Source organism: Neomonachus schauinslandi, chromosome 11 (assembly GCF_002201575.2).
Source record: "Neomonachus schauinslandi chromosome 11, ASM220157v2, whole genome shotgun sequence".
In the NCBI taxonomy this organism is placed as follows: domain Eukaryota; kingdom Metazoa; phylum Chordata; class Mammalia; order Carnivora; family Phocidae; genus Neomonachus; species Neomonachus schauinslandi.
The window spans coordinates 11,463,177-11,485,644 of record NC_058413.1 but is presented as its reverse complement, the minus strand read 5'-3'; the positions used below and the strand labels follow the sequence as shown (position 1 = coordinate 11,485,644).

Sequence of the window (22,468 nt, the reverse complement as noted above, 5' to 3'; positions counted from 1 at the left end):
TATGTTCTGGTTTGTGAGTGTCCTGGCTTAGAAGAATCCCCAATTCTCTTGAAAGGGCAAAGGAAAGGGAGTTTTCAGGACAGAGTCCTCTTGTATTCATCAAATAAATACTTGAGGTTTATTTTACTTTATTTTTTTAAAGATTTTTAAATTTATTTTATTTGACAGAAAGAGAGAGAGAGTGAGAGAAGGAACACAAGCAGAGGGAGTGGGAGAGGGAGAAGCAGGCTTCCTGCTGAGCAGGGAGCCCGATGCGGGGCTCGATCCCAGAACCCTGGGATCATGACCTGAGCCGAAGGCAGACGCTTAATGACTGAGCCACCCAGGTGCCCCAACACTTGGGGTTTATAGAACATTTACTGTCAGCAAGATCCTGGGTGGGAGAGATGACAGATACAGATAAAAGGATACATTAAGGGGGCGCCTGGGTGGCTCAGTTGGTTAAGCAACTGCCTTCGGCTCAGGTCATGATCCTGGAGTCCCGGGATCAAGTCCCGCATCGGGCTCCCTGCTCAGCGGGGAGCCTGCTTCTCCCTCTGACCCTCCTCCCTCTCCTGCTCTCTGTCTCTCATTCTCTCTCTCTCAAATAAATAAATAAAATCTTTAAAAAAAAAAAAAAAAGGATACATTAAGGAGCTTAGTCCTCACTGGAACACTGATTGGCTGCCATAGCGTATGAGTATTCTATGGAAATCCCAAGAAAGTATAAATATCTACGCTTTCCATCTTAGTAGAAAAGACTACATGAAGATTCCAAGGTTGAACATGCTAGAATAAAGCATAAAGCAAGTACAATCTGTAGGCTCAAACACAGAAACCAAATCATGTTCCCCACTGTGTCTCCAGTACCCAGCATAGTTCCTAGCAGATAGTGAATAGGTAGGTGTCGAATAAATGAATCCAGAATAAAGAGATTTTTTTCCTGGCTGGGAAGGATTATGAAATGCTTTATATGATGCAGCATTTGAGTTAGGCCGGAAGGATAGACTCTGAGCTTCCTCAGATGGTAAGGAAGATATCCCAAAGACAGAAATGTGGAAAGCTCAGGTCAGCCGAGTAAGGAGTCCAGCTGGTCTCACGTGTCCCTCCAAGTGTACAATTCTTACCTCTCTTGTCCAGGCAATTTCCCCCTTAAGTTGTCATACATGCTACAAATTTTGTGCTTTCTTTCATCCGCCAGGGCAGGTCGCTCTTCTTCTAGACTTAGGAGATACCGCCTTTCATAATCCTCTACGTCCAGGAGTAAACTATACGTCTAAGTGAGACACAAAGCAGGCCACAGCATGCTAGGTCAGGATCAGAGTATTTGATAAACAATTTCACAGTTTAAGACCACCAGGTAAAGACAAAAGAGCGAAAACGAATTGTAGTAAGCCTGAGAGGAAAAAAGTGCTCTTCTGAATCCAGAAAAACATAGTGAAAGAACTTAAAGAATTCCTCCGTTTGTTGTCCCTCCTGACCACTAACCCAGGAGATGACAGTGAATGATTACACCCCTTGCAAACTTTCCAGCAGCAAGAATAGCACTGTTAACATAAATGATCTGTATCACTGCTTCAAGTGATGCGTTCTATTTATAAACACAGCAATAATTTTACTCCCGGGTGCCAGGCACTGTTCAAGGCACTTTGCATGTACTCATTCACCAGACACTCTCCATAACCCAGCCAGAAAGAGACTATATTATCACCTCCACTGTTGCAGATGAAGAAAATGAGGACAGCACAGAAACGTTAAGTAGCCTGCCTCAAGTCACAGACTCAGAAATGGAGAAGACGTGATTTGCAGCCTGGTTCCACACTCCGTGCTCTTCCTTGCTACGCCTATGGCTTTGCTACATGGTATTTACACTTTACAAATGAATCGCCTACAGAGTACCAAATTTTTCTTAGTACCCAGCACAGTGCCTAGCTTCCAAGGGGCTATCCAGTAAATACCTGTGAACTGACTTAATTAACTCAATTAATTCACAGGTGGAACAATGTAATTTTTACTCTCATTTTCTTAGAAAGGTGACCTGCTCCCAAGCACTTAGCAATTAACTGAACAAGCTTGGACAAAGACCCAGGACACTGTAACTGCAGTGTTCTTTCCACGGGGTCATAGGTGAGGCACAGCACATTCTTTTCTAGTGCGCTCTGATATACAACAGCCATGTAGGAAGAATATATTCATTAATTAAAATCGCAGAACACTGACTGCTTACTTTTCCACTTCTTGCATACACATACATGTGACAGTTCCTTATTTGCAACTAACTACAGCAAGAAATTCTAAAACTTACTTTTTCAATGATGACAAGGGTTTTTCGTCTCTTGTCCCGAACCTGCTTTTCTTTTGTCTCCTAAAAAAAAGAAAAGACTATTCAGTGTGAATTCTTTGCCTCTGTTAAAAATAATTTTCTAAGCGTGCACATGTAGTTCCATTTGTAACAATACTGTAAAAGAATCTTAACTCTTTGTAAGTTAATAATCTTGGGCGCCTGGGTGGCTCAGTTGGTTAAGTGACGGCCTTCGGCTCAGGTCATGATCCTGGAGTCCCTGGATCAAGTCCTGCATCGGGCTCCCTGCTCAGCAGGGAGTCTGCTTCTCCCTCTGACCCTCCCCCCTCTCATGCTCTCTTCTCTTTCATTCTCTCTCAAATAAAGAAATAAAATCTTAAAAAAAAAAAAGAAAGTTAATAATCTAAAACAACGCTAACTGGACAAAGGTCATAGAACAGACTGAACTAACCCACACAGACTACTGAACTGAATTTACAGACAGGCAAAAGGTAGTTATAGAATGCAGTAAAGATGCAGATAATCACAGGAAAATCTTAAAACACATAGAAAAACGGTAATTTCTGAAACTGGAATAAACAACCAATGCTGTTTGCAGCCAGTTACCCAGTTTAAAGACTCCTGCCACCCCAAGTCTAGCCTGGTTGCCTTGGAGTGGAAGGTGTTGTTAGCACCTCAGCCCACCTGCAGGAAACCAGAACACCAAGACACGCCGGGGGGAGCTCCGAGTTCGACAACACACAACTCCGTTGTGTCTGATTCCCTCCCACAATGACCCCCAGGCAGCAGTGACGACCCAGAGTTTCTTTTTTTTTTTTTTTTTAAGATTTTTTTTATTTATTCATGAGAGAGAGAGAGAGACAGAGGCAGAGGGAGAAGCAGGCTCCTCGCTGAGGAGGGAGCCCGATGCGGGACTCGATCCCAGGACCCTGGGATCACGACCCGAGCCGAAGGCAGACGCCCAACCGACTGAGCCACCCAGGCGTCCCCCAGAGTTTCTTAAACACACAATTCTGCTGACACTTACATCATCCTCACTCCGCGATGTCACCACGGCATCGATCATTTTTCGGGGGTTATTCACACTAGAGACAGTAAGCTTTCCCAAAGAGCCCTCGAACTGCACTGCAAGGACAAAGCATTTCCAACAAATAACTCAGCAATGCAGGCAAGGCAGTTTCAAAGACCTTTATAGTCTCTATTCTTTCACAGCCTAACAGTTCAGTACAAAAATCTATGTATCTAATGTGATCTCTTACCCAAATCTATCTTTTCCCATTTTGTGGTTGCAATGATAATAAAAATCTGAAGTATTTCCCCTTTATTATAGGGATACTAGAAATTAGAACACATTTCAAAAAGTTAAGGAATCTCAAGCACTAAAGGATCTATAAGTCTATCTGCTAAACCACTCATTCCATGGAATAAAGGCAGGCCTCTGCATTTAAGGACAATAGTCCTTATAAATGAGCTTTGAACATCTCTATATCCAGTCATCTATACAGTTCTATTTATCATATTGGCAGCTCATTGAATTTCTTTTATTGTGGGCCCAGGGATAAGGACCTTACCTGGCTTATAGGCGTGCTCCAGTTTGGCCACCTGAGGGGTAATGAGCTTGGTGCGCTCCTTTTTCGGGCCTTCGCCTTGTACTTCTTCAGCAGCTGACAGTTTCTCCAGTTTTTCAAAGTAATTCTACCACGTGAAGATGATTTCAGTTGCAACACAAGCCCAGAGTATGGCTGCTCTTTATCATACATGATTAGACTGGTGGCAGCAACAACTTGGGACTCTATAAATGTATCGATCTTTAATTTTTGCTAGACTGCCAGATATTTACTTCTCAAAAAATCCCAGCCTACGGAAAAGCCCAACCTCAATGGAAATATCTTCAAAGTTAGACTGCCAATATTTTTAACTGAGAGAACCAGATTATTGATGCCAAAGAGATTTCAAAACATTGGCCCGGGAGCCTGTGTGTGTAAGGAATAAAAGGCATGTACAGAAACCTTCTAGTGAATAGTGAGAGGCTCTCCAGCTTCAGAAGAGGACAGAATTTGCTTAGTCAATTCTGACCTAATTGAATACCACCTCAAAAGAAGATTCTGTCAGTATTTAAGTCTACCGATATTTCCCTGAGTGGCTCATCAGAGTAAGGGACTGGATGACCACCTACCTGGTAATAGAAATCGTCCAGGTAGGGATCAGTGCTCTGCAGCTGCATCATCTGGATTTTAGAGACCCAATCCTTCTCTCGCTGCAGCATGAGGTTGGCATAGGGGTCCTTGCGGAGATGGTCCTGACTGCTCCGGTGACTCCCTCTGTCTCCGGCGCCATTGAGACTGCGATGCTGACTGAAAACACACACGGACACAGGGGCGCAATCGCTCCACGTCAGGGCACTCGTTAGGCCCTGTACCAATTCAGGAACAAGCCGGGCCAGTTAAAAAAGATTCCACTTTGCTTTTGTTAACAAAGGAGGGAAAAGAACTGAATCTAATGGCAGCGTCGGAGAAGAGCTATGCATACACAAAGAAACAAAACTGAGACGGGAGTGCCTCATCACGTGTTGAGCACTGTCACCCACGCACTTCTGTTTAAGCCCCACAATAACCCTAAGAGGTAGGTGGCTTTATGTTCTCCACCGAAGACAATAAACCGAGGCCAAAGAGGTGTGAACACAGGCCAGTATGATTCACCATCTATACACTTTTTTTAACTTGCTGAAAAATCACGAAATACTTCAAATATAGAGAAAAGCCCACATTAAACATTCATTTATCCACCACCCAGACCTAGTGGGAAAAAAAAAATTTATTTGCCTCAATTTGCCTCAGAGTTTTAAACAGTAGTATTAAAGCAACATACTGTTGCACCCGTCTGGATCCTGGTTTCCTGCCTCCCTTCCTTCTCAGAGGAGTTTGTATGCACTCCCCCTGAAAAAAAATTTTTTTAAAGATTTTATTTATTTATTTGACAGAGAGAGAGAGACAGCGTGAGAGGGAACACAAGCAGGGGGAGTGGGAGAGGGAGAAGCAGGCCTCCCACTGAGCAGGGAGCCCGATGCGGGGCTCGATCCCAGGACCCTGGGATCACGACCTGAGCCGAAGGCAGACGCTTGACGACTGAGCCACCCAGGCGCCCCTGAAACGTTTTTTTTAAAAAAAAGATTTTATTTGAGAGAGAGCGCGCTCCTGCACACATGTGCGTGCGGGGGCAGGGGCAGAGGGAGAGAGAGAGAAACTCAAGCAGACTCCACACTGAGCGTGGAGCCTGATGTGGGGCTCGATCTCACAACTGGGAGACCATGACCTGAGCTGAAACCAAGAGGTGGATGCTTAACCGACTGAGCCACTCAGGCGCCTCTCCCTGCAATGTTTTTAAGACTCATGACTCCCGTATCCATCTTTAAATATTATACAGTATTATTCTGTGTGCCTTTAACTTTTACATAAATGGTACCAGAGATGTAAGTCTGCTCCTTGCTTCTTACTCAACATTATGCTTTTCATATTTATCTGTGTTGATAGCATACCCAAGTATATACCCAAAAGAACTGCTAGCATGTGGTGTATCCACGTTTTCAACCTTATTATTTACTGCCAAATTCTCTCACAAGAGGCTGAGAGAGGCTGAGGCTAACCAATATTCTTGCCAATGACGACAGTGTTGAGACATTTCAAATTTTACTTATCTGATGATGTAAAATTGTTATCTGATCTTAATCTGTATTTTCCTGACTATAAGCAAGCTTGAAATCTTTTTTTTTTTTTTTGAGTTTTAGATGTACAATATAATGCTTCAATCGTTTTAAATGTTACTGTACTCTTAATCCCATCACCTATTTCACCCACCCCCCACTCTCTTCCCCTCTGGTCACCATCTGTTTTTCTATAGTTAAAAGAGTTTTTGTCTCTTTTTCCTTTGTTCTTTTGTTTTGTTTCTTAAATTCCACATATGAGCACACTCTTATCAGCTTTACTGAGGTATAACTGACATACAAAGAACTGTGCATATTTAATGTGTACAATTTTAAAAGTTTGGACACGCAAACACTCGTTATACCATCACCACACATGAGATACTAGATATATTCAACACTCACTAGAGTTTCTGTATCTCCCATTGTTTTTTTTTTGGTGGCAATAACACTTTACATGAATGAGAACCACACTCTTTATAAATTCTCAAATACATAAAACCATATTGTTAACTTCAGGCACTAGAAGTTTCATATTTTAACACAGTCAAATGTATTAATCTTTTCCTTTATGGTTTGCACTTTTTGTGTCTTATTTTAAGAGCCTATTTTTCCCCTCCAAAAAATATTCTAGAGCTTCTTTGAAAGTAAGAAGGAATTACACACACAGAACCTTAAATTGAAGGTTAAAGAAACCTCAAAGTTATGTTTAATTTTCTTATTTTCTGTATATGAATGATTATAGAATGTCAACCCCAGGAAGGCAGGACTTTGACATATCTCGTTCTTCTTTCAGTCCCCAAAACCTACCACAGGGCCTGATATACAGGCAGGGCTACACATATAAATACATATTTATATTTGTTGATGATACTAGGATTAGGAAGTGCCATCAGAAGCGAAAAAAGATTAGATTACAGGCAAAAAGAGTGGCTGTTGGCTTTATATTAAGACTGAAATATAAGGCTAGCCATTATATTTCAAAGTTACCTCTGAGCTGAGATCATAAACAAAGGTAGTTAAGAGTATGGTTAAGAACTTGGTAAGGAGTATAAAATGACTTAAAAAAATCAGATCTAAATTATATTTCTGATGTATGATAAAGAGATTTATAGAATCTTAGAAATCAGTTGATAAAAGTCTTGTCATTTAAACCAAGTGTATCAGGGCACCTGGGTGGCTCAGTTGGTTAAGTGTTTGACTCTTGATTTCGGCTCAAGTCATGATCTCAGGGTTGTGAGATCAAGCCCCGTGTCGGGCTCTGTCCTGTGGAGCCTGCTTCAGATTCTCTCCCCTCCCCCACAACCCACTCTCTCTCAAAAAATGAAAAAAAAATTAAAAGCTAGTGTATCAAAAACATAAAATGACAGCATATATGATCTTCTTTACCAGTAACATAAACTTAATACTAATTAAATTTACTTAAAAAGTAAACTAAATTAGTAGCACCTTGTTACACTGTCAAAATTAAAAGCTGAATTAAAGAACCACCAAGGAGCTGGATGAGTACTTAATTTTTTTTTAAAGATTTTATTTCTTTGACAGAGAGAGCGACAGAGAGAGAGGGAACACAAGCAAGTGGAGTGGGAGAGGGAGAAGCAGGCTTCCCGCCGAGCAGGGAGCCCGATGTGGAGCTCGATCCCAGGACCCTGGGATCATGACCTGAGCTGAAGGCAGACATTTAACGAGTGAGCCACCCAGGTGCCCCGAGTACTTACTTTCTGTTCTGTTGCTGTCTCTGATGCAAGAGCCGACGGTGCTGTGGATGGAGGTGAGTTGTGTCTGGTCTAAACATTGGGGCCTGAGATCTGAGAAAAAAGGGAAAGGTTTTTAATTCTGCTGTCCTGTGATCTGAAGTTTTAGAGAATGTTGTCAGTATAGGATAACTTCACACAAGTGCACTCAAGGGAATGTTCAAGTCTATTCTCAGGAGATCTTTCAGAAGGAAAAGACTGATATATTTTTACATGTCCTCTACAAAGACTAATTAATTCTCAACTCCTAAGAAGAGGATCATAAAATTTGAGTGCATTAGCAGTGGAGCAGTAGAACTATTCTTCCTAACTGTAAACAGAAGTCTCGTAAAAGATTTAATGTAGTTAAGTTTTAAGATTTAAGATTTAATGTATTTTAGTTTCAACTATTTGGGAAATCATATTGAAAATGTATGTGTCATGGTCAATTTATGTCAACTTGGCCATAGGCTATGGTGCCCAGTTGTTTGGTCAAACACTAGTCTAGATGTTGCTGTGAAGGTATTTTGTAGATGTCATTAAGAATTAAGAAAAAAGAGGACCTTTGAAAATGTGGGTGGGCTTCACCCAACCAGTTGAAGGCACTAAGAGCAAAAACTGGTATTTCCCAGACAAGAAGGAAGTCTGCCTCAAGCCTGAAACACAGACGTGCTGCCTGAGTTTCTAACCTGCCAGCCTGCCCTACAAATTTCAGACTCAAGACTGCAAATTCAACTCTTATCTGAATTTCCACTTTGCTGGCCTGCTTTATTCATTCCTTAAAGTAAATCTTTTTGTTATATAAAGTTTTATGTATGTGCATACATACATACATATGTGTGTGTATACATATATTTCATTGGTTCTCTCTGAGGAATCCTGATACGATTATGACATGTAATAAAATACAATTTCACTAGAAGCAGGAACCTGAACCCGTTATAAAACCAGATTAGAAGTGTGCAACTTAGCTAGCACCAAGATGAGCTGACTACTTAGCATCTACATCTCTGGTCCTTAGCATGCAGTAATTCTTGTTAAGTGATAAGCACTTTGTGCACCTGTGTGTTTGTAAAATGGATATAAAGTGAGACCTAAGAAATGTCAGAAGAAATAAAAGGTGATTAACTAACAATATGCAAATTACACAGGAAGCACGTGCCTTCAGTGAAATGTTAATTCGTAAGAATGCCTGGAGACTGTCAAACGTCTTTGTGTTTGATGAGTAGATTATCGAGTAACATCTCAAAACACACCCCTTGCAGACATGGAGGCCTCACTGACAAAGAGCCTTGGGCGACTGATGGGTCAACAGTGGCATTAGTTTGCACACCTTAGGTTTTGCAGGTGCGGCCCTGGGCCAGGGGAGTGCTGGGGCGGAGGCGGCGCAGCGGCAGGGGGCGCAGCACTAAAGAAGGCACGGAAGCCAGGTGCTGGGGGAAGCACCTGCCCTACTCGCCCTTGCAGCAACTTGGGATTCATGGCAGCAAGCGGACTACCAACAAATCCAGGGACCCGTGCAAACTGGCTGGGAGACATCCGTCCAGGCGGTAGCTAGAAAGAGGGACAAGATCTCAGATTTAGTGAATCAGCAAGGCCTCTTGCTTTTATCCACAGAAAAGTGAACACTGTTTCCATCAATAACTTTGTTTGGAAAAGTGAAGGAAAAAATCAGAGGCAGTAGAGCCTGATTAACAGCAGAGAGAGATCACCTATGAATGTTAGGAAAGCAAGAGAGCTCTTCACGGGTTCGGCTCCTCACAGGCTTACCTGTGCTCCTCCAAGAAGCTGTGCTCTCTGGAGAGGGCTGAGAACAGGAGGAACGCTAGGAGGGAAAGGGTGACCGAGTAGGGAAGAATTCTAGGGAAAAAAGAGAAAAAGACAAAGCATTATACACAGTCTGTGAGACAGGTAAATCGATACAATAAAGGAATTTAGTAGGAATGCAGCATAAACTTGGATATAAAAATGCTCAAACTGTATCGTCAAGCTGGCTATGGAAGGAATATGAAAGAGAGCAATGCTAGAAATCAGGGAGCACTATGATCATGTAACCTGAAGGAGGAGGCGGTAGGATGAGGGGATGAAATAGCAGGAAGCCAGACGACCATGCTGGGTGTAAATTTTTGAAGATAAAAAAACCCAACTCAGGTATGAAACAACTGAACATGATGAACCATGCCTTCTGACCTGGGGACCGTAAGATCCAGAAATTCAAGTATGGAGACTATAAAAAGCACACCTAATTTAGGAGATGTCTATATACTGGTAGCGATCAGGAACCATAGGCTGCACGTTTTCATCAGGTTGTGAAGGGACATACCGGGACACTGCAGAGCTGGTTTGGAGACACTCTCTCACCATAGGGAGCAGGATAACGCGGTGGCATCGGGGGTCGGACATGGACAGGCTTCGGACACAGGATCTATCAGGACAAATATATACACAACTACACTCAATGAAGTCAGTTTTTCCTCCACCTACACTCCCTCCCCTCAAGTACTGGTAGAGACACAGAACTCAATGCAAAGCCCTACTTCTAAGCAAATCGCTACAGCTATGGGTTCACGTAAGAACCTTTGGTCACTTCCTCTCGTAAACACCAAGCACCGTGCCACTTGTAACTGAGGAAGATTTAGCTAATTCTCCAGTTATCCCCACCCTTCCATGCTATCTGAGGGAGGTACCAACAGATATTCTGACTTGCAAATTCTCTGCAAGAGGATATTATTTTGGTAGCAGTGAGGGAGAAGGAATGATAAGAAAGCTGGAGGATTAACTAAGTCCTATTCTGAAGCCCCTGTGATATGGCCGCCATGCTCAGCTCTTTTGTGATACATTGTGACTCCACCGTTTCATAGAATACTGAGCCTAACTAGGCCATACCAACACCACCCTCCCCCCATACCTTCCAAATTGGCCTTCCTTTTCAGCTGCTGGTTTCAGGTGGAGGAAAGTCTATGGAACAGGACTGCACAGGCTCTAGGGAAAGCAGGGATATCTTAAAGGTAAAAAGGGATGTGGACAATGCTGTGTGTCCCCACTCCCCCCCGGCTGTCAGTTACCTCTCTGCCAATGTTGTGGGCAGCCAGCAAAACACTTGGAAAAGGATATATACACTACATGTGGCTAACTACCCTTTTTCTCCCCCAGTTAAAAGGCAGCAGCAACAGGAGCAGCACCAGCAAAGGGCATTAGGGAATGTGTGGCTTATTTGTACTACCTTCTCCTCTAATTGGCTATTTCTCTTTCTCATCTAATGCCTACCCAAAACTTCCACCCTCCTCCCAGCATTGCCAACTTCCCAAATAATTTTGCCCAGATTCCCAATATCCTGGGCTGAGTGCCTGTTAATGAGAGGTACCTGTTGGTTGAAGCTGGGTACAGCCATCTGCTTAGGTGGGGTGCCTATGGGGACAGCTCTAACAGGAGGACTCCCAATGATAGGTGAAGTTGACCGCCGTGGTAATGCGCGCTCAGAAAGGTCTCGATCATCTTCTGGACCCTGTGGGGGCCTCTGAGGCAGGGCATATTCTAATACAGACACCGTAGGCATTTCCTAATTGAAGAAATAGTTAAAAAAAAAAGAGAGAGAGAGAGAAAATTAGCCCATAGCCACCTTAAATTGTTTTAGTAATCTGTACAGATGCCAAAATCATCTTGAGAAATTATTTTTAAATTTTATTTCACATCCAGTAACATTCCCTCTCTTCGGTGTACACTCCTCTGAATTTTGATAAATACACAGATTCATGGATCTACTGCCATGATCAAGAACAGAGCAGTTTGGTTACTCCCCAAACTCCTACTGTAGTGTCCCTTAGCAGTCAAGCCCTCCCACCACCTCCAACCATTGGTAGATACTGATCTCGTCTCCATTCCTGTGGTTTTGCCTAGAAACACTTAAGAAATTTGAATTATAAGCTAACAAATCTGAATTCTAATGGTTCCCTTTCAGCCTTTCAAAATAAAGCACAGTCAAGTGAGCATTGCCTGGAGGCTGAGTAAGTGTACAATCAACCAGTACAGCTATGAGCACTGGGTTAAGTAATCAACGTAACGGCAAATGATATACATCTATACATTGTTTCAGTAAGGAAAGGATCAAGACAGGAGTTTTTGGATACTAGGAATTTGCATAAAGAGAAAATGCTTAATACCTGAGCAATCAGTGGCCCTCGGATTCGTCTCAGAACTTCAGATCCATCCCAGATGCTGGAATTGAGACTTCCTGGTTGGGGCTAACAAAAAAGGAAAACACATACACAAAGTCTGGAATAGTGAGAGCTTTCTGGACAATTTACCTGCTTTCGGTGAACAAGGCTCCCAGAGAGTCTCAACTGCTTGAGAAGACGAAATTACAGTGTTCCAGAAGATACATTATTCCCTACCTTCAACTGCTGTGATCAGGAATTATATTAACAGTTTTCTATGGTATATGCAAGTTTCTCAGGGTAGCAGATGAAACAAAATGGCACAGCTCAATACTTTACCTTAATTACTAGTTTGTGATAGTTCTCAAATCAGAGTAACTTACTCACTTGCAGAACTGGCCTGGTCTGCACTGCCCTCATGATAGCTGGATCTTCTAGCTCATTTTCAATCACCATCTTACTGAGCCTTTCTGCCAGATTCTCCTCATGGTCACCCAACAAGTCCATCTCATCCCTTTCTCCATTGCCTGTTTGTTCATTAACTGCTGGCAGCTTCTCTTCCAATTCAGCCAGGCGCTCATGTGCTTCCTGCCAATCATCATCTGTAAGGAAATCATAAGAAATATAGTTCATACTGAGACTAGAAGTTTTATGAAATTCTTCTGTTAACCAAATAAACGATTCTAACTTCAGAAGATAGTAAATTTCCACTTAGAGACATGAAATAAGAGTTAAACTAAGGGGCATAGGAAAGTGGGCTTTTCACTATTAAGGACTAATAACATCATACCAGGAGGAATATAACTCAAGCACTTAGAGTGATAAAGCTTAACAGGTTACCAGTGGCATCCAAACTGTATTCTGAAAATAATTTCTAAACTGGTGATAGGTATGTACACAACAACCCGTTGGTTTTGAGATTCTTTTTTTTTTTTTTCCTGAAGATTTTATTTATCTGTCAGAGAGAGTGTGTGCGAGCGCACAAGCAGGGGGAGCGGCAGGCAGAGGAAGAAGCAGGCTCCCCACTGAGCAAGGAGCCCGATGAGGGACTTGATCCCAGGATCCTAGGATCATGACCTGAGCCGAAGGCAGATGCTTAACTAATGAGTCACCCAGGCATCCCTGGTTTTGAGAGTCTATGACATATCAGGGAAAAAGTTAAAACTCACTGTATTAGCATACACGTTCTTTTAGATTACACCTGCCATCTTTTTTACAAGCTCTCCAATCCATTTATCTCATTCAATTAATATGTGTTGAGCACCTATTATGTGTTAACGTTTTAGGGACATGGGATAGATCAGTGTACAAAAGACACAGAGATCCCTGGCCTCCGGGGCGCCTGGGTGGCTCAGTCGTTGGGCGTCTGCCTTCGGCTCGGGTCGTGGTCCCAGGGTCCTGGGATCGAGCCCCGCATCAGGCTCCCTGCTTCGCAGGCTACCTGCTTCGCGGGAGGCCTGCTTCTCCCTCTCCGACTCCCCCTGCTTGTGTTCCTTCTCTCGCTGTGTCTGTCAAATAAATAAATAAAATCTTTGGGGAAAAAAAAAAAAAGATCCCTGGCCTCCTACAACTTTCCTTCAAGCAGGGAAGAGACAGAGAATAGACAATAAATTTAACAAATAAGTAAATTAGATACTACATCAGGAAATGAAATGCTATAGGCATATGGAGGAAAAGCAGGTTGAAAACCTTAAATGGGATCGTCAGAGGTACACCTCATTGTGAGGGTGACATCTGAGCAAAGATTCAAGGGTAAGATAGTTAGCCATGTGGATTATCTGGGAGAAAAGTGTTCCACACAGAGGGACAGTCTGTAGAAAGGACTTAAAGACGAGTGACGATCTTGAGAGATAGCAAGGACTGTGTCTGGACTGGAATGATCAAGGAAGAAGAGCAGGAAAAAAATGAGGCCAAGTAGGCAGTAGGAGGGAGCTCCTTTTGGGCCTTTTGGGTCACTCTGACTGAAATGGGGGGCCACTAGAGGTTTTGATATGGCTTGACTTTTTGACAGAAACAGTCTGGTTGCTTTATTGAGAACAGATTCGGGATGTGGGGGATGAGCGGGGAAAGGAGCAGAAACACTGGAAGCATGGAGGCCTGCCGGGCAGCTACTGCAGCAACGCTGGGGCGAAGGTGATGGTGACCCGGACCTGGGTCCGGTCCTCTTCCACGTTAACAACACCCTGGCTATCCCTGTACACTCCTATATAGTCTGTAGCACTGGCACTCGCTTGTTTTCTCACTTTGTATGCCGATGCAGCTTTAGTTTTGAGTCCTGCTCAGCACAGGTAAAAATCTTCACAGCCCTCCATCAGCTTCTCAAAACTAGACCTTATTTCCATCACTCTGTCATTCCAGTACTCCTCCATCTCATCGCTCCCTTCTGCTTCCACTAGAAAAGCTCTACGCACTATTTTGCTCCTTTTGGCATTCAAATTCAGATTATCTTTCCCTCCTCATGGAAGCTTTCCCTAAATAATCTTTTCATTTTAATGCTATCTTCACCTCATCTAAACATGCAAGACTTTCAAACTCACAAAAACCCCATGTATTCCTATATACTTTATTCTTAGTTTCGTTCTTTATGCCCTATAAAATTCAACAGAAAGGGATAACAGATCATTCTCTTTTTAAGATTTTATTTGTCAGAGAGAGAGAGAGAGAGAGTGCATAAGCAGGGGCAGAGGCAGAGGGAGAAGCAGACTCCCTGTTGAGCAGGGAGCCCCACGCAGGACTGGACCCGGGGATCATGACCTGAGCCAAAGGCAGACACTTAAGTGACTGCGCCACCCAGGCACCCCCATGATTCTCTTTATAACTAACATAAAAACACAGAATTCTTTCTGCAAGTGTCCTCAGTGGCAATCCTTCTCACATAATTTCTCTATATACCTCATTAAAAAAAAGGGGAAAGAAGAACTGGAAGCACCATAACAAGAAAAGAAAAAGGTGCCTGGTATACACGAAGGGTATAATAAATGGTAGCCACTTAAAAAAAAGAAAAAAGATTTAGATTTATTGACAATTTTCTGAGGGGCTCATGTACAACTTGTTAAAATTATCTTTTTTCCTGCTTACAAAGAAAATACACATTAATTAAAAATGTAAACATCACAAAAATATGTAGCTTAGAAAGTTCCCCAGAATTCTACAGGTTGTTAAGTTTTTCAAAATGCATACTATAAAGTTTAACTTGTTTCTTTTTATTTAAGCAATACATCTTGGACACTTTTCATGTACATACACTTGCATGTAACTATTGATAACATTATCTCATTCTTTTTAATGCTGTTTAAGATTCTATTCTATTGATATACTAATTTAACTTATCTCTTACTGATGGAAATTTGGATTATTTGCAAATTTTGAATGTAATGATTAATACCGTAGTATTATATATATCTTAACATCTTATTCAAATATTTATTAAGTAGGCTAAGTAAGTCCCTTAAATCCTTAAAATTCATTATTTTTATTTCATAACAATGTATCACATAACACTAGTGATCCAAAAAGCAAGTGAAGGGAGACTTCCAGATGTATAATTTGGTATGATGAGAACCACTGTCTAGTCTTTGGGCACTGTGGTATATCTGAATGTACTATTTGTGGTAAAGAAAAAAACTCACTTTAGATGAAAACTACAGTATTAATTTAAATTATCAGTTATCTGGAAAAATATTCTTAAAGATTCGTGTTATTAAAAATCATTTGTACTGGGTGTTATATGCAACTAATGAATCACTGAACACTACATCAAAAACTAATGATGTACTGTATGTCGGCTAATTGAATTTAAATTAAAAAATAAATCAATTGTGACATTAATATTTGTGTCATCTTTGCTAAGGAAGAGTAAGCTGAGCACGTTTTTAAAGGATAGATTGTTTGTTGCAATTTTACTAACTCAGTGATGCCAAAAAAAATGGGGACTCTATAATCCTGAATGAGGGGATTTTTTTTTTTTTACATTTCCCCAATTTAAGAAGTTAATTTGTTAGTGGTTTGCTCTAATGCAGAAGAGTTCTTAAATTTGCGTTGTCTTCATTCACCACGTCCCATACTCGTGCTTACTAAGTTTATCAGATCCTACCAAAGATGAATAGTTTGTCCTTAATTTAAAAACACTGGTTAAATAGCCATATTCTGTGAGTACGGCTCTGTTGTGAATTGACTGTTACTGTTTCAAACATGTAAGCAAAGGAATCTATGCCACAGAATCCCATCATTATCATTTTAGGTTTTCCTTGCTCTTGTGAAAACTCATGTGAAGCAATATGCCAAGAGATCACACATCTTTACCATTAGAGGATACTTCACTCGTATCTTTTTCAAATGACCTAAAAATAAAGTTACTTAGATATGCCAACGCTTGACCTCAATCCACAATGGTCAGAATGATAAAGGGTAGGCAAAGGAATACCAGAGAAATGAAGAAAAAGTAGTATTTGTTTTCCTTCAACTAATTAATTTATATCCTGATGTGACAGGTTACTGAATCCACCCACACACCCCCTCCCCCACCAGCTGCTGTCTATCTCAGGAATATTTCTGAATACACACAACATGAAAAGGAAGTACAGGTGATTTAATTTTAAGGCAACCGAAGTCCCTAAAGATTATAGCAGCTATCAATAAAACAGAAGTGGAAAGAATGGGGACCCCTTCCAAGCAGAGGCAGGAGATTCCCAGAGATTCCTCAAGGACTTTTGTTTAAACATAACTGGTAGTTTACCCTGATTGTATTTATAATTACTTCACCTCTCTCATACTTTCCTTCCTCATTTGTTAAAATGAGGAAGATAATAGTACCTACCTCACCAGGTTCTTGTGAGGATTAATAATAAATATAAAACACTTAGAATGGTGCATAGCAGATAATAAGCACTGTGTAAGTGTAAACTTTTATTTTTAGAGAATGAATTGAGATTACTGTGACCATTTACTGCTCTAAGATGATGTAAACATTTTTCCATGGAGAAGACAAGGACTAGTTTTTTTTTTTTTTTTAAGATTTTATTTATTTATTTCAGAGAGAATGAGAGAGAGAGCACGTGAGAGGGGGGAGGGTCAGAGGGAGAAGGAGACTCCCTGATGAGCAGGGAGCCCGATGCAGGACTCGATCCTGGGACTCCAGGATCATGACCTGAGCCGAAGGCAGTCGCTTAACCAACTGAGCCACCCAGGCGCCCAAGGACTAGTTTCTTAAGGAAAGATGACATCAGAGCATTAGTAGCCAGTGACTTAAAATAACTACTAACAAGTATCATTCAAAACATCCACTCTTTGAGTTAAAAACTATCAAACCATAACATATGTCAAAGGCCTGACATTTTACCTCCTGGTTTAAATTCTTTACACCAGCTGTCTATCTACCTGTACGGTGCATTAAACAAATCACAGGTTGACTTAGCAATTTTTTTTAGTAAATAAATCTGTGCAATATTTATATCAAGATATTATGAAGAGTTAAGTTTTTTTTAAAAAAAGATTTTACTTATTTATTTGAGAGAGAGAGAGCTCGCGCACATGCACAAGTGTGGAGAGCATGAGTGCGGGGGGGGGGGGGGGGCGGAGTGGGGGGGGGGTAGAGGAAGAGGGACAAGCAGACCAAGCAGACTCTCCACTGAACAAGGAGCCAGCCACGGGACTTGGTTCCAGGACCCTGAGATCAGGACCTGTGCCGAAATCAGACACTCAACCGACTGAGCCACCCAGGCGCCCCTGAAGAATTAAGATTTTAACTTTAGGGGCACTTGGATGGCTCAGTCAGTTAAATGTCCAACTCTTGATTTTGGCTCAGGGTCCTGAGATCGAGCCCTGCATTGGGCTCCGCACTGAGCATGGAGCCTGTTTAAGATTCTCTCTCTCCCTTTACCCCCCAACTCGTGTGCATATGCAGACTCTCTCTCTCTCCCCCAAGAAAGATTTTAACTTTATAATTCGTATATATTAGAAGGATTCATATTTGGAAATCTTTTCTCCATTATAAACTTTGTTGACCAAGAAAAGTCTTTCTTAATCACTTACTTAATCACTTTCTTAACCATATGCTACTTCACTGCCTTTACTTCTTACTACCTGTTCTTTTACCATGTAACCCTAGGGGCTTTTTCAACGTGTGTGAACTTTTCTTTTTCCTACCATATCACATACAGTTTTGTACACTCTAATGTCCTTTTAAGGCAGTATTTTCCCCAACTTGTGAGGAACACAGAAGCAGAAAAAGATTGTCCATAGCATGCTGGAAGTCAATGAGAAGAGATGAGACTATTTCTCTTCTGTCCAGGTTCAAAACTGAGGACATCTTAGTATGCCACCTCATTTTTATTATTATTATTATTTTTTTAAAGATTTTATTTATTTATTTGAGAGAGAGAGAGTGAGAGAGAGCAAGCACATGAGAGGGGGTAGGGTCAGAGGGAGAAGCAGACTCCCCGCCGAGCAGGGAGCCCGATGTGGGACTCGATCCCGGGACTCCAGGATCATGACCTGAGCCGAAGGCAGTCGCCTAACCAACTGAGCCACCCAGGCGCCCTCATTTTAATATAATATCTCTAGATCAATTCCATCAACTTTATTTAATCCTGAGGAATTTGCTAAAAAAACAATAACATTCAGTACAATACTTTAAAAGAAAAGGAGCTCTAGAAACAAGCACACAATGTTTGTAACTTCTATTGTATCCTACAGGTTATTACTAAACTAACTTCCAAAAACAATTTGCAATTCGCATCAGTTCCTTGCATTTGCAATGCTATTCTGCATCTCTTTCCCAGTGATCTCCATGGAGAGAGAACAGCATCTTAGATCATGTCATCCTCTTGGAGGCTCTCATCTCCTAAACTATGGCTATGATCCAAAAGGTCTTTGGTTTCCTTCTGTAATCAGTCTCGCTTCTACCTTAAGTGCTTCTCTTGCTGCTCCTGATAGTGGCAGTTTTAATCTCTACTGAATTTTGTAAACCTTGACTAACAATACTATGCTTTCTCATTTTTTCCAGTTAATTCAGCTCAGTCTAAGTTTTAATAAATTCAAGCTACTCACATCATTGCAAAATGAGTAACCATTATCACACCTTTAAGACCTTTTATTTGTTTTTGATATTCAACATCTTAAGATCAGTCACTATTGTGGAATTTCCTCTTGCTACTTAACTTTGAATATTTGCTGCATAGACAGAAATGCTGATTCCAAAGAAATCACACATATTTACACATCCCAGCAGAAACAGTTATTGCTACTTTTCAACACCAATGGTTAAAGCAAAAATATTTGCATTAACTCTTACCTACTTCTTTTTTGAAAACACATTTTATTAGTATATTTGCTCTAGGAGCTCTAATTCTCAAACTTTATCATACAAAATTGTTGCCTAAGTTTCCCATTTTAGATTATTATAACTCTGAGCCATGTTAAGTTTAGTCTGGCTCTTTAATTTTTTTACCCTTTAACAACTCCTAAAATATTTATCTACATCTTGGGATGAGAAAATTTCATCTGTGCACAACACTTTTCTAACTTAAGAAGACTTCCTATACCACAATTCTTTGAATAAAATTCTTTTTATTTTATTGATGATACTATGTAAGGCAATAGTGGGGTCATGCAATACATCAATGGTTAGCTGAGTTTTAAAACATACACACCCAAGTCCAAGTTTTCTTTTAGTCTACGAGTTTTCCAAAAGTTACATGTTCCACAAATTAAAATTTCCTTCTTCTAGGATTATTTTAAATCTTTATAAGATGTCTACTTGTCTAACCATTTGCATGCCTTATAGCATCAGCCTAGAGCCATAGATAATAGAGCTGGAAGGCACAGGGCTCAGAGAACATCTGGGTTTTATACATATATGAGGCAAAAAAGGGGCCCAGGGGATTGAGATAGATGCTTCCAGTGAAGACTGAACTATTCTGAAACCAAGAATAGAATATTTTGCTAAATTTGTGAATGCAGTTACTCCTAAGACAAAGCACTTACAAAAAAGAACATTTGAAGAGCAAGAGACCAAGATGACATTATAAGAGAAAGATGTCACTTACCAACGGCACCTGACCCAAATGTATCATCATTGAATTGATCAATCTCTTCATCTTCTTCTCCCAAGCCCTGAAATGCATCTTCATCTTCATCCAAAGGACAATCCTCTAAAGACTAAAAAAAAGAGAAAAGAGATTATCTATTCATGAAGTTCACACTTTCATTTAAAAAATGTTCATTTTATCTTCCCAATGATCAGAATAGCTTATGACCTCTTATAAAGACAGCATTTTTTCTACCCCCAATTTTACTGACATTGGAAAATGGCAGTATCTTCTTTCAGTTTCTCTTTTCCCAAACACTCCATTTCTCTATCAAGAATCTAATAGTAGTATTTCTTCACGCAACCAAGGAATTAGGCCCCCAACTTTCTTGACATCACTGGTTAGAATAGTAATGACAACTCAAAATGCACACTTTATCATTATTTTGAGTTTTATGTATACTTTTCAACAAAAGTATCATGTTCCTCATTTTCATGTCAAAATTTCAACTATTATGTCCTTTTAAAGCTTTCTCTTCATTTCCCCCCCGTTCTGTTTTCTGTAGGCCCAAACTCTGGTGATGAAACAGAAAGCTAAATTTTCAACCCCAATTAAGTGAACTCTGGAAAAGCTGTGATATGGTGAGTTCAAGTTTTGGCCCCATTCTTACAAGTGGTGCAAACTTGATTAAGTCATATTCTGGTTAACTCATTAAATACCTCTTAAGTACCTACTGTGTCTCCAGCTCTGTGTTAGGCTCTGAGTGGTAACAAAGGGATGATACCTTAGAGAGTTGTGAGGATTAAATGAGGCAAAGATTTGGCAAAGATTATAGATTGCTAAACAATGCTAGTTATCACCGCAATAATTTAGGTCTGTTCTATTTTAAATATTACCCCGCTCCACTTCAGTTTTCAACTAATTTCTTATTTTCCAAGTTCTCTTTTCTTTTGGCAACTCTGCCCACTGCACCTCATCATCTCCATGTTTACATCAAGTCAGTTTGGTCTTGAACCATTCCTATGAAGTACATGTGTCCCCAGTTTGCAAAGACTCAGAATCACAATACCACATATCAACAGGCAGGTCTGTGATACACCTTGCCAGGCAACCTCCTTAAATAGGCTTTCCCAAAAGCAAGGTTAGGCCGAATGGCCATTCTACCCGTCTTAAGCCCTTCCAAACTTCCACAAAGCAGGCATACAACTGCCTCCACATCAGAGGCAACTTCTAGCTACACTCCTTTCCAAATCACAAAGATCTACTTAACCAAATCACTGCTTTTTTAAATTATAAAGACCCTTAGGGATCACCCAGAGCAGTCCTCTCAGTCTACAAATCTAGAAACTTTATAGCCGGAGACTAAGAGTAGCTCAAGGTCATACAGTGAGTTAGTGGCAGGTCAGGACTCTCGACTATTGCTACATTCCCGGGATGGTCACCAAACCCACGTCTCCTCCACTCGCCCAGAACTTCCGCGGGACACGCCCCCTCCCAACTCGGAGCCCTCTTTGGTAAACAGTCTCGGGCCTCAGTAAAGGGCAAGTCCAGCGCCCCCCGCCCCCCCCCCCCCACGCTGGGTGCCCGTGCGGACGGGTGTGTGTGTAACTGGAGGGGAGCTGGTTCCGGGTCCAAGGCGGGAAACGTGTCTCTAGGCTTTCCTTGGAGACTCTCCCTCAAGAAGAACCACGGGGTGGGTGCAACGCTCTCCCCTCCGCGGCTCCTCCCGGGGTGGGGGCAGGGGATGGTCTGGTTACAGCACTTAACGGACGCTCCCCACCCCAAAACAGAGGCCAACTCTCCCCAGCGGCCACTGATAGGACAGTCCCGCCCCTTGGAGCCGGCTCACCGCCTTCGGATTAAACCCGCGACCCCAGGCCCCACGCGTTCTACTCGGCCCCCGGGGTCCCGCTGCCAGCCCCTCCTTCCCCAGGGGCGCGGGACGGACGCGCGGGGGGTGAGAGAGGAAAGGGGGCGCGGGAGGGAGGGAGGAGTCACTTCCGGTCGCAAGAGCTCACCTCGTAGCGGAACATTCTTGGGGAGGGGGGAGGGAGCGGGGAGGGGAGTGGGGGAGGGAGGGAAGAAGCGCTGACTCCCCGGTCCTCCGCGCGCGGGTCCTCCACCGGCTCGCGACCCCTGGCCGCCGCCGTACGCCGGAGCGTGCGTGGGAACGTGCAGAGGCGCGCCTCGGGGAGGGCGGCCGCCCCGGTCGGCGCCCTGCGCGGCGGCTGCGCGGGGACAGATTTCGCGTCCCGCTTCCTAGTGTCAGCGGCGGGAAGGAGGTCCCGTGAAGAGAGACTGCGCACGCGCCGCCCGTCGGGGGCTTCCTCGCGAGCCGGACTCGCAGCTCCGCCCCTGGCTTCTTTGCGCCTGCCCCGCGCTCAGGCCCGAGTCACGAGTTTTCCGTCACCGACGGGGCGGAGAAAACCCCTGTGATTGTCACAGGATGTGGCTTTGGAGAGACCCAGGCTGAGCCCGGGCTGGGAGAAATGGAGGTTCCTGGGCTGTTTTTCCAGCGACCAGCACGGTCATCGGGGGGCTCGGCTGTCCTCGCGATACACCCTGTGCGCGGA

General features: G+C 42.4%; 1 protein-coding gene and 1 non-coding gene across 2 annotated transcripts in view; one reads left to right on the top strand and one right to left on the bottom strand.

Annotated features, from left to right (window-relative positions):
* The window catches only part of PATL1 (PAT1 homolog 1, processing body mRNA decay factor), a 31,548-nt gene extending 9,444 nt beyond the window's left edge, over window positions 1-22,104 (bottom strand). The window contains exons 1-14 of the mRNA XM_021684879.2: window positions 21,914-22,104; window positions 19,914-20,025; window positions 12,256-12,470; window positions 11,875-11,955; window positions 11,079-11,273; window positions 10,038-10,139; window positions 9,485-9,574; window positions 9,048-9,268; window positions 7,700-7,789; window positions 4,458-4,635; window positions 3,853-3,976; window positions 3,309-3,406; window positions 2,285-2,344; window positions 1,107-1,255 (exon numbers count right to left, since the gene is read on the bottom strand). Coding sequence (XP_021540554.1) covers window positions 1,107-1,255; window positions 2,285-2,344; window positions 3,309-3,406; window positions 3,853-3,976; window positions 4,458-4,635; window positions 7,700-7,789; window positions 9,048-9,268; window positions 9,485-9,574; window positions 10,038-10,139; window positions 11,079-11,273; window positions 11,875-11,955; window positions 12,256-12,470; window positions 19,914-20,025; window positions 21,914-21,928 — 1,730 coding nt within the window. The 5' untranslated portion in view covers window positions 21,929-22,104. The remainder of the gene's footprint in view (window positions 1-1,106; window positions 1,256-2,284; window positions 2,345-3,308; window positions 3,407-3,852; window positions 3,977-4,457; window positions 4,636-7,699; window positions 7,790-9,047; window positions 9,269-9,484; window positions 9,575-10,037; window positions 10,140-11,078; window positions 11,274-11,874; window positions 11,956-12,255; window positions 12,471-19,913; window positions 20,026-21,913) is intronic.
* On the top strand, window positions 6,842-6,920 carry LOC123326309. Its single transcript, XR_006541013.1, has one exon. It is a non-coding gene; the product is annotated as a small nucleolar RNA SNORD49 (small nucleolar RNA).
* Window positions 22,105-22,468: the final 364 nt, after the last annotated feature.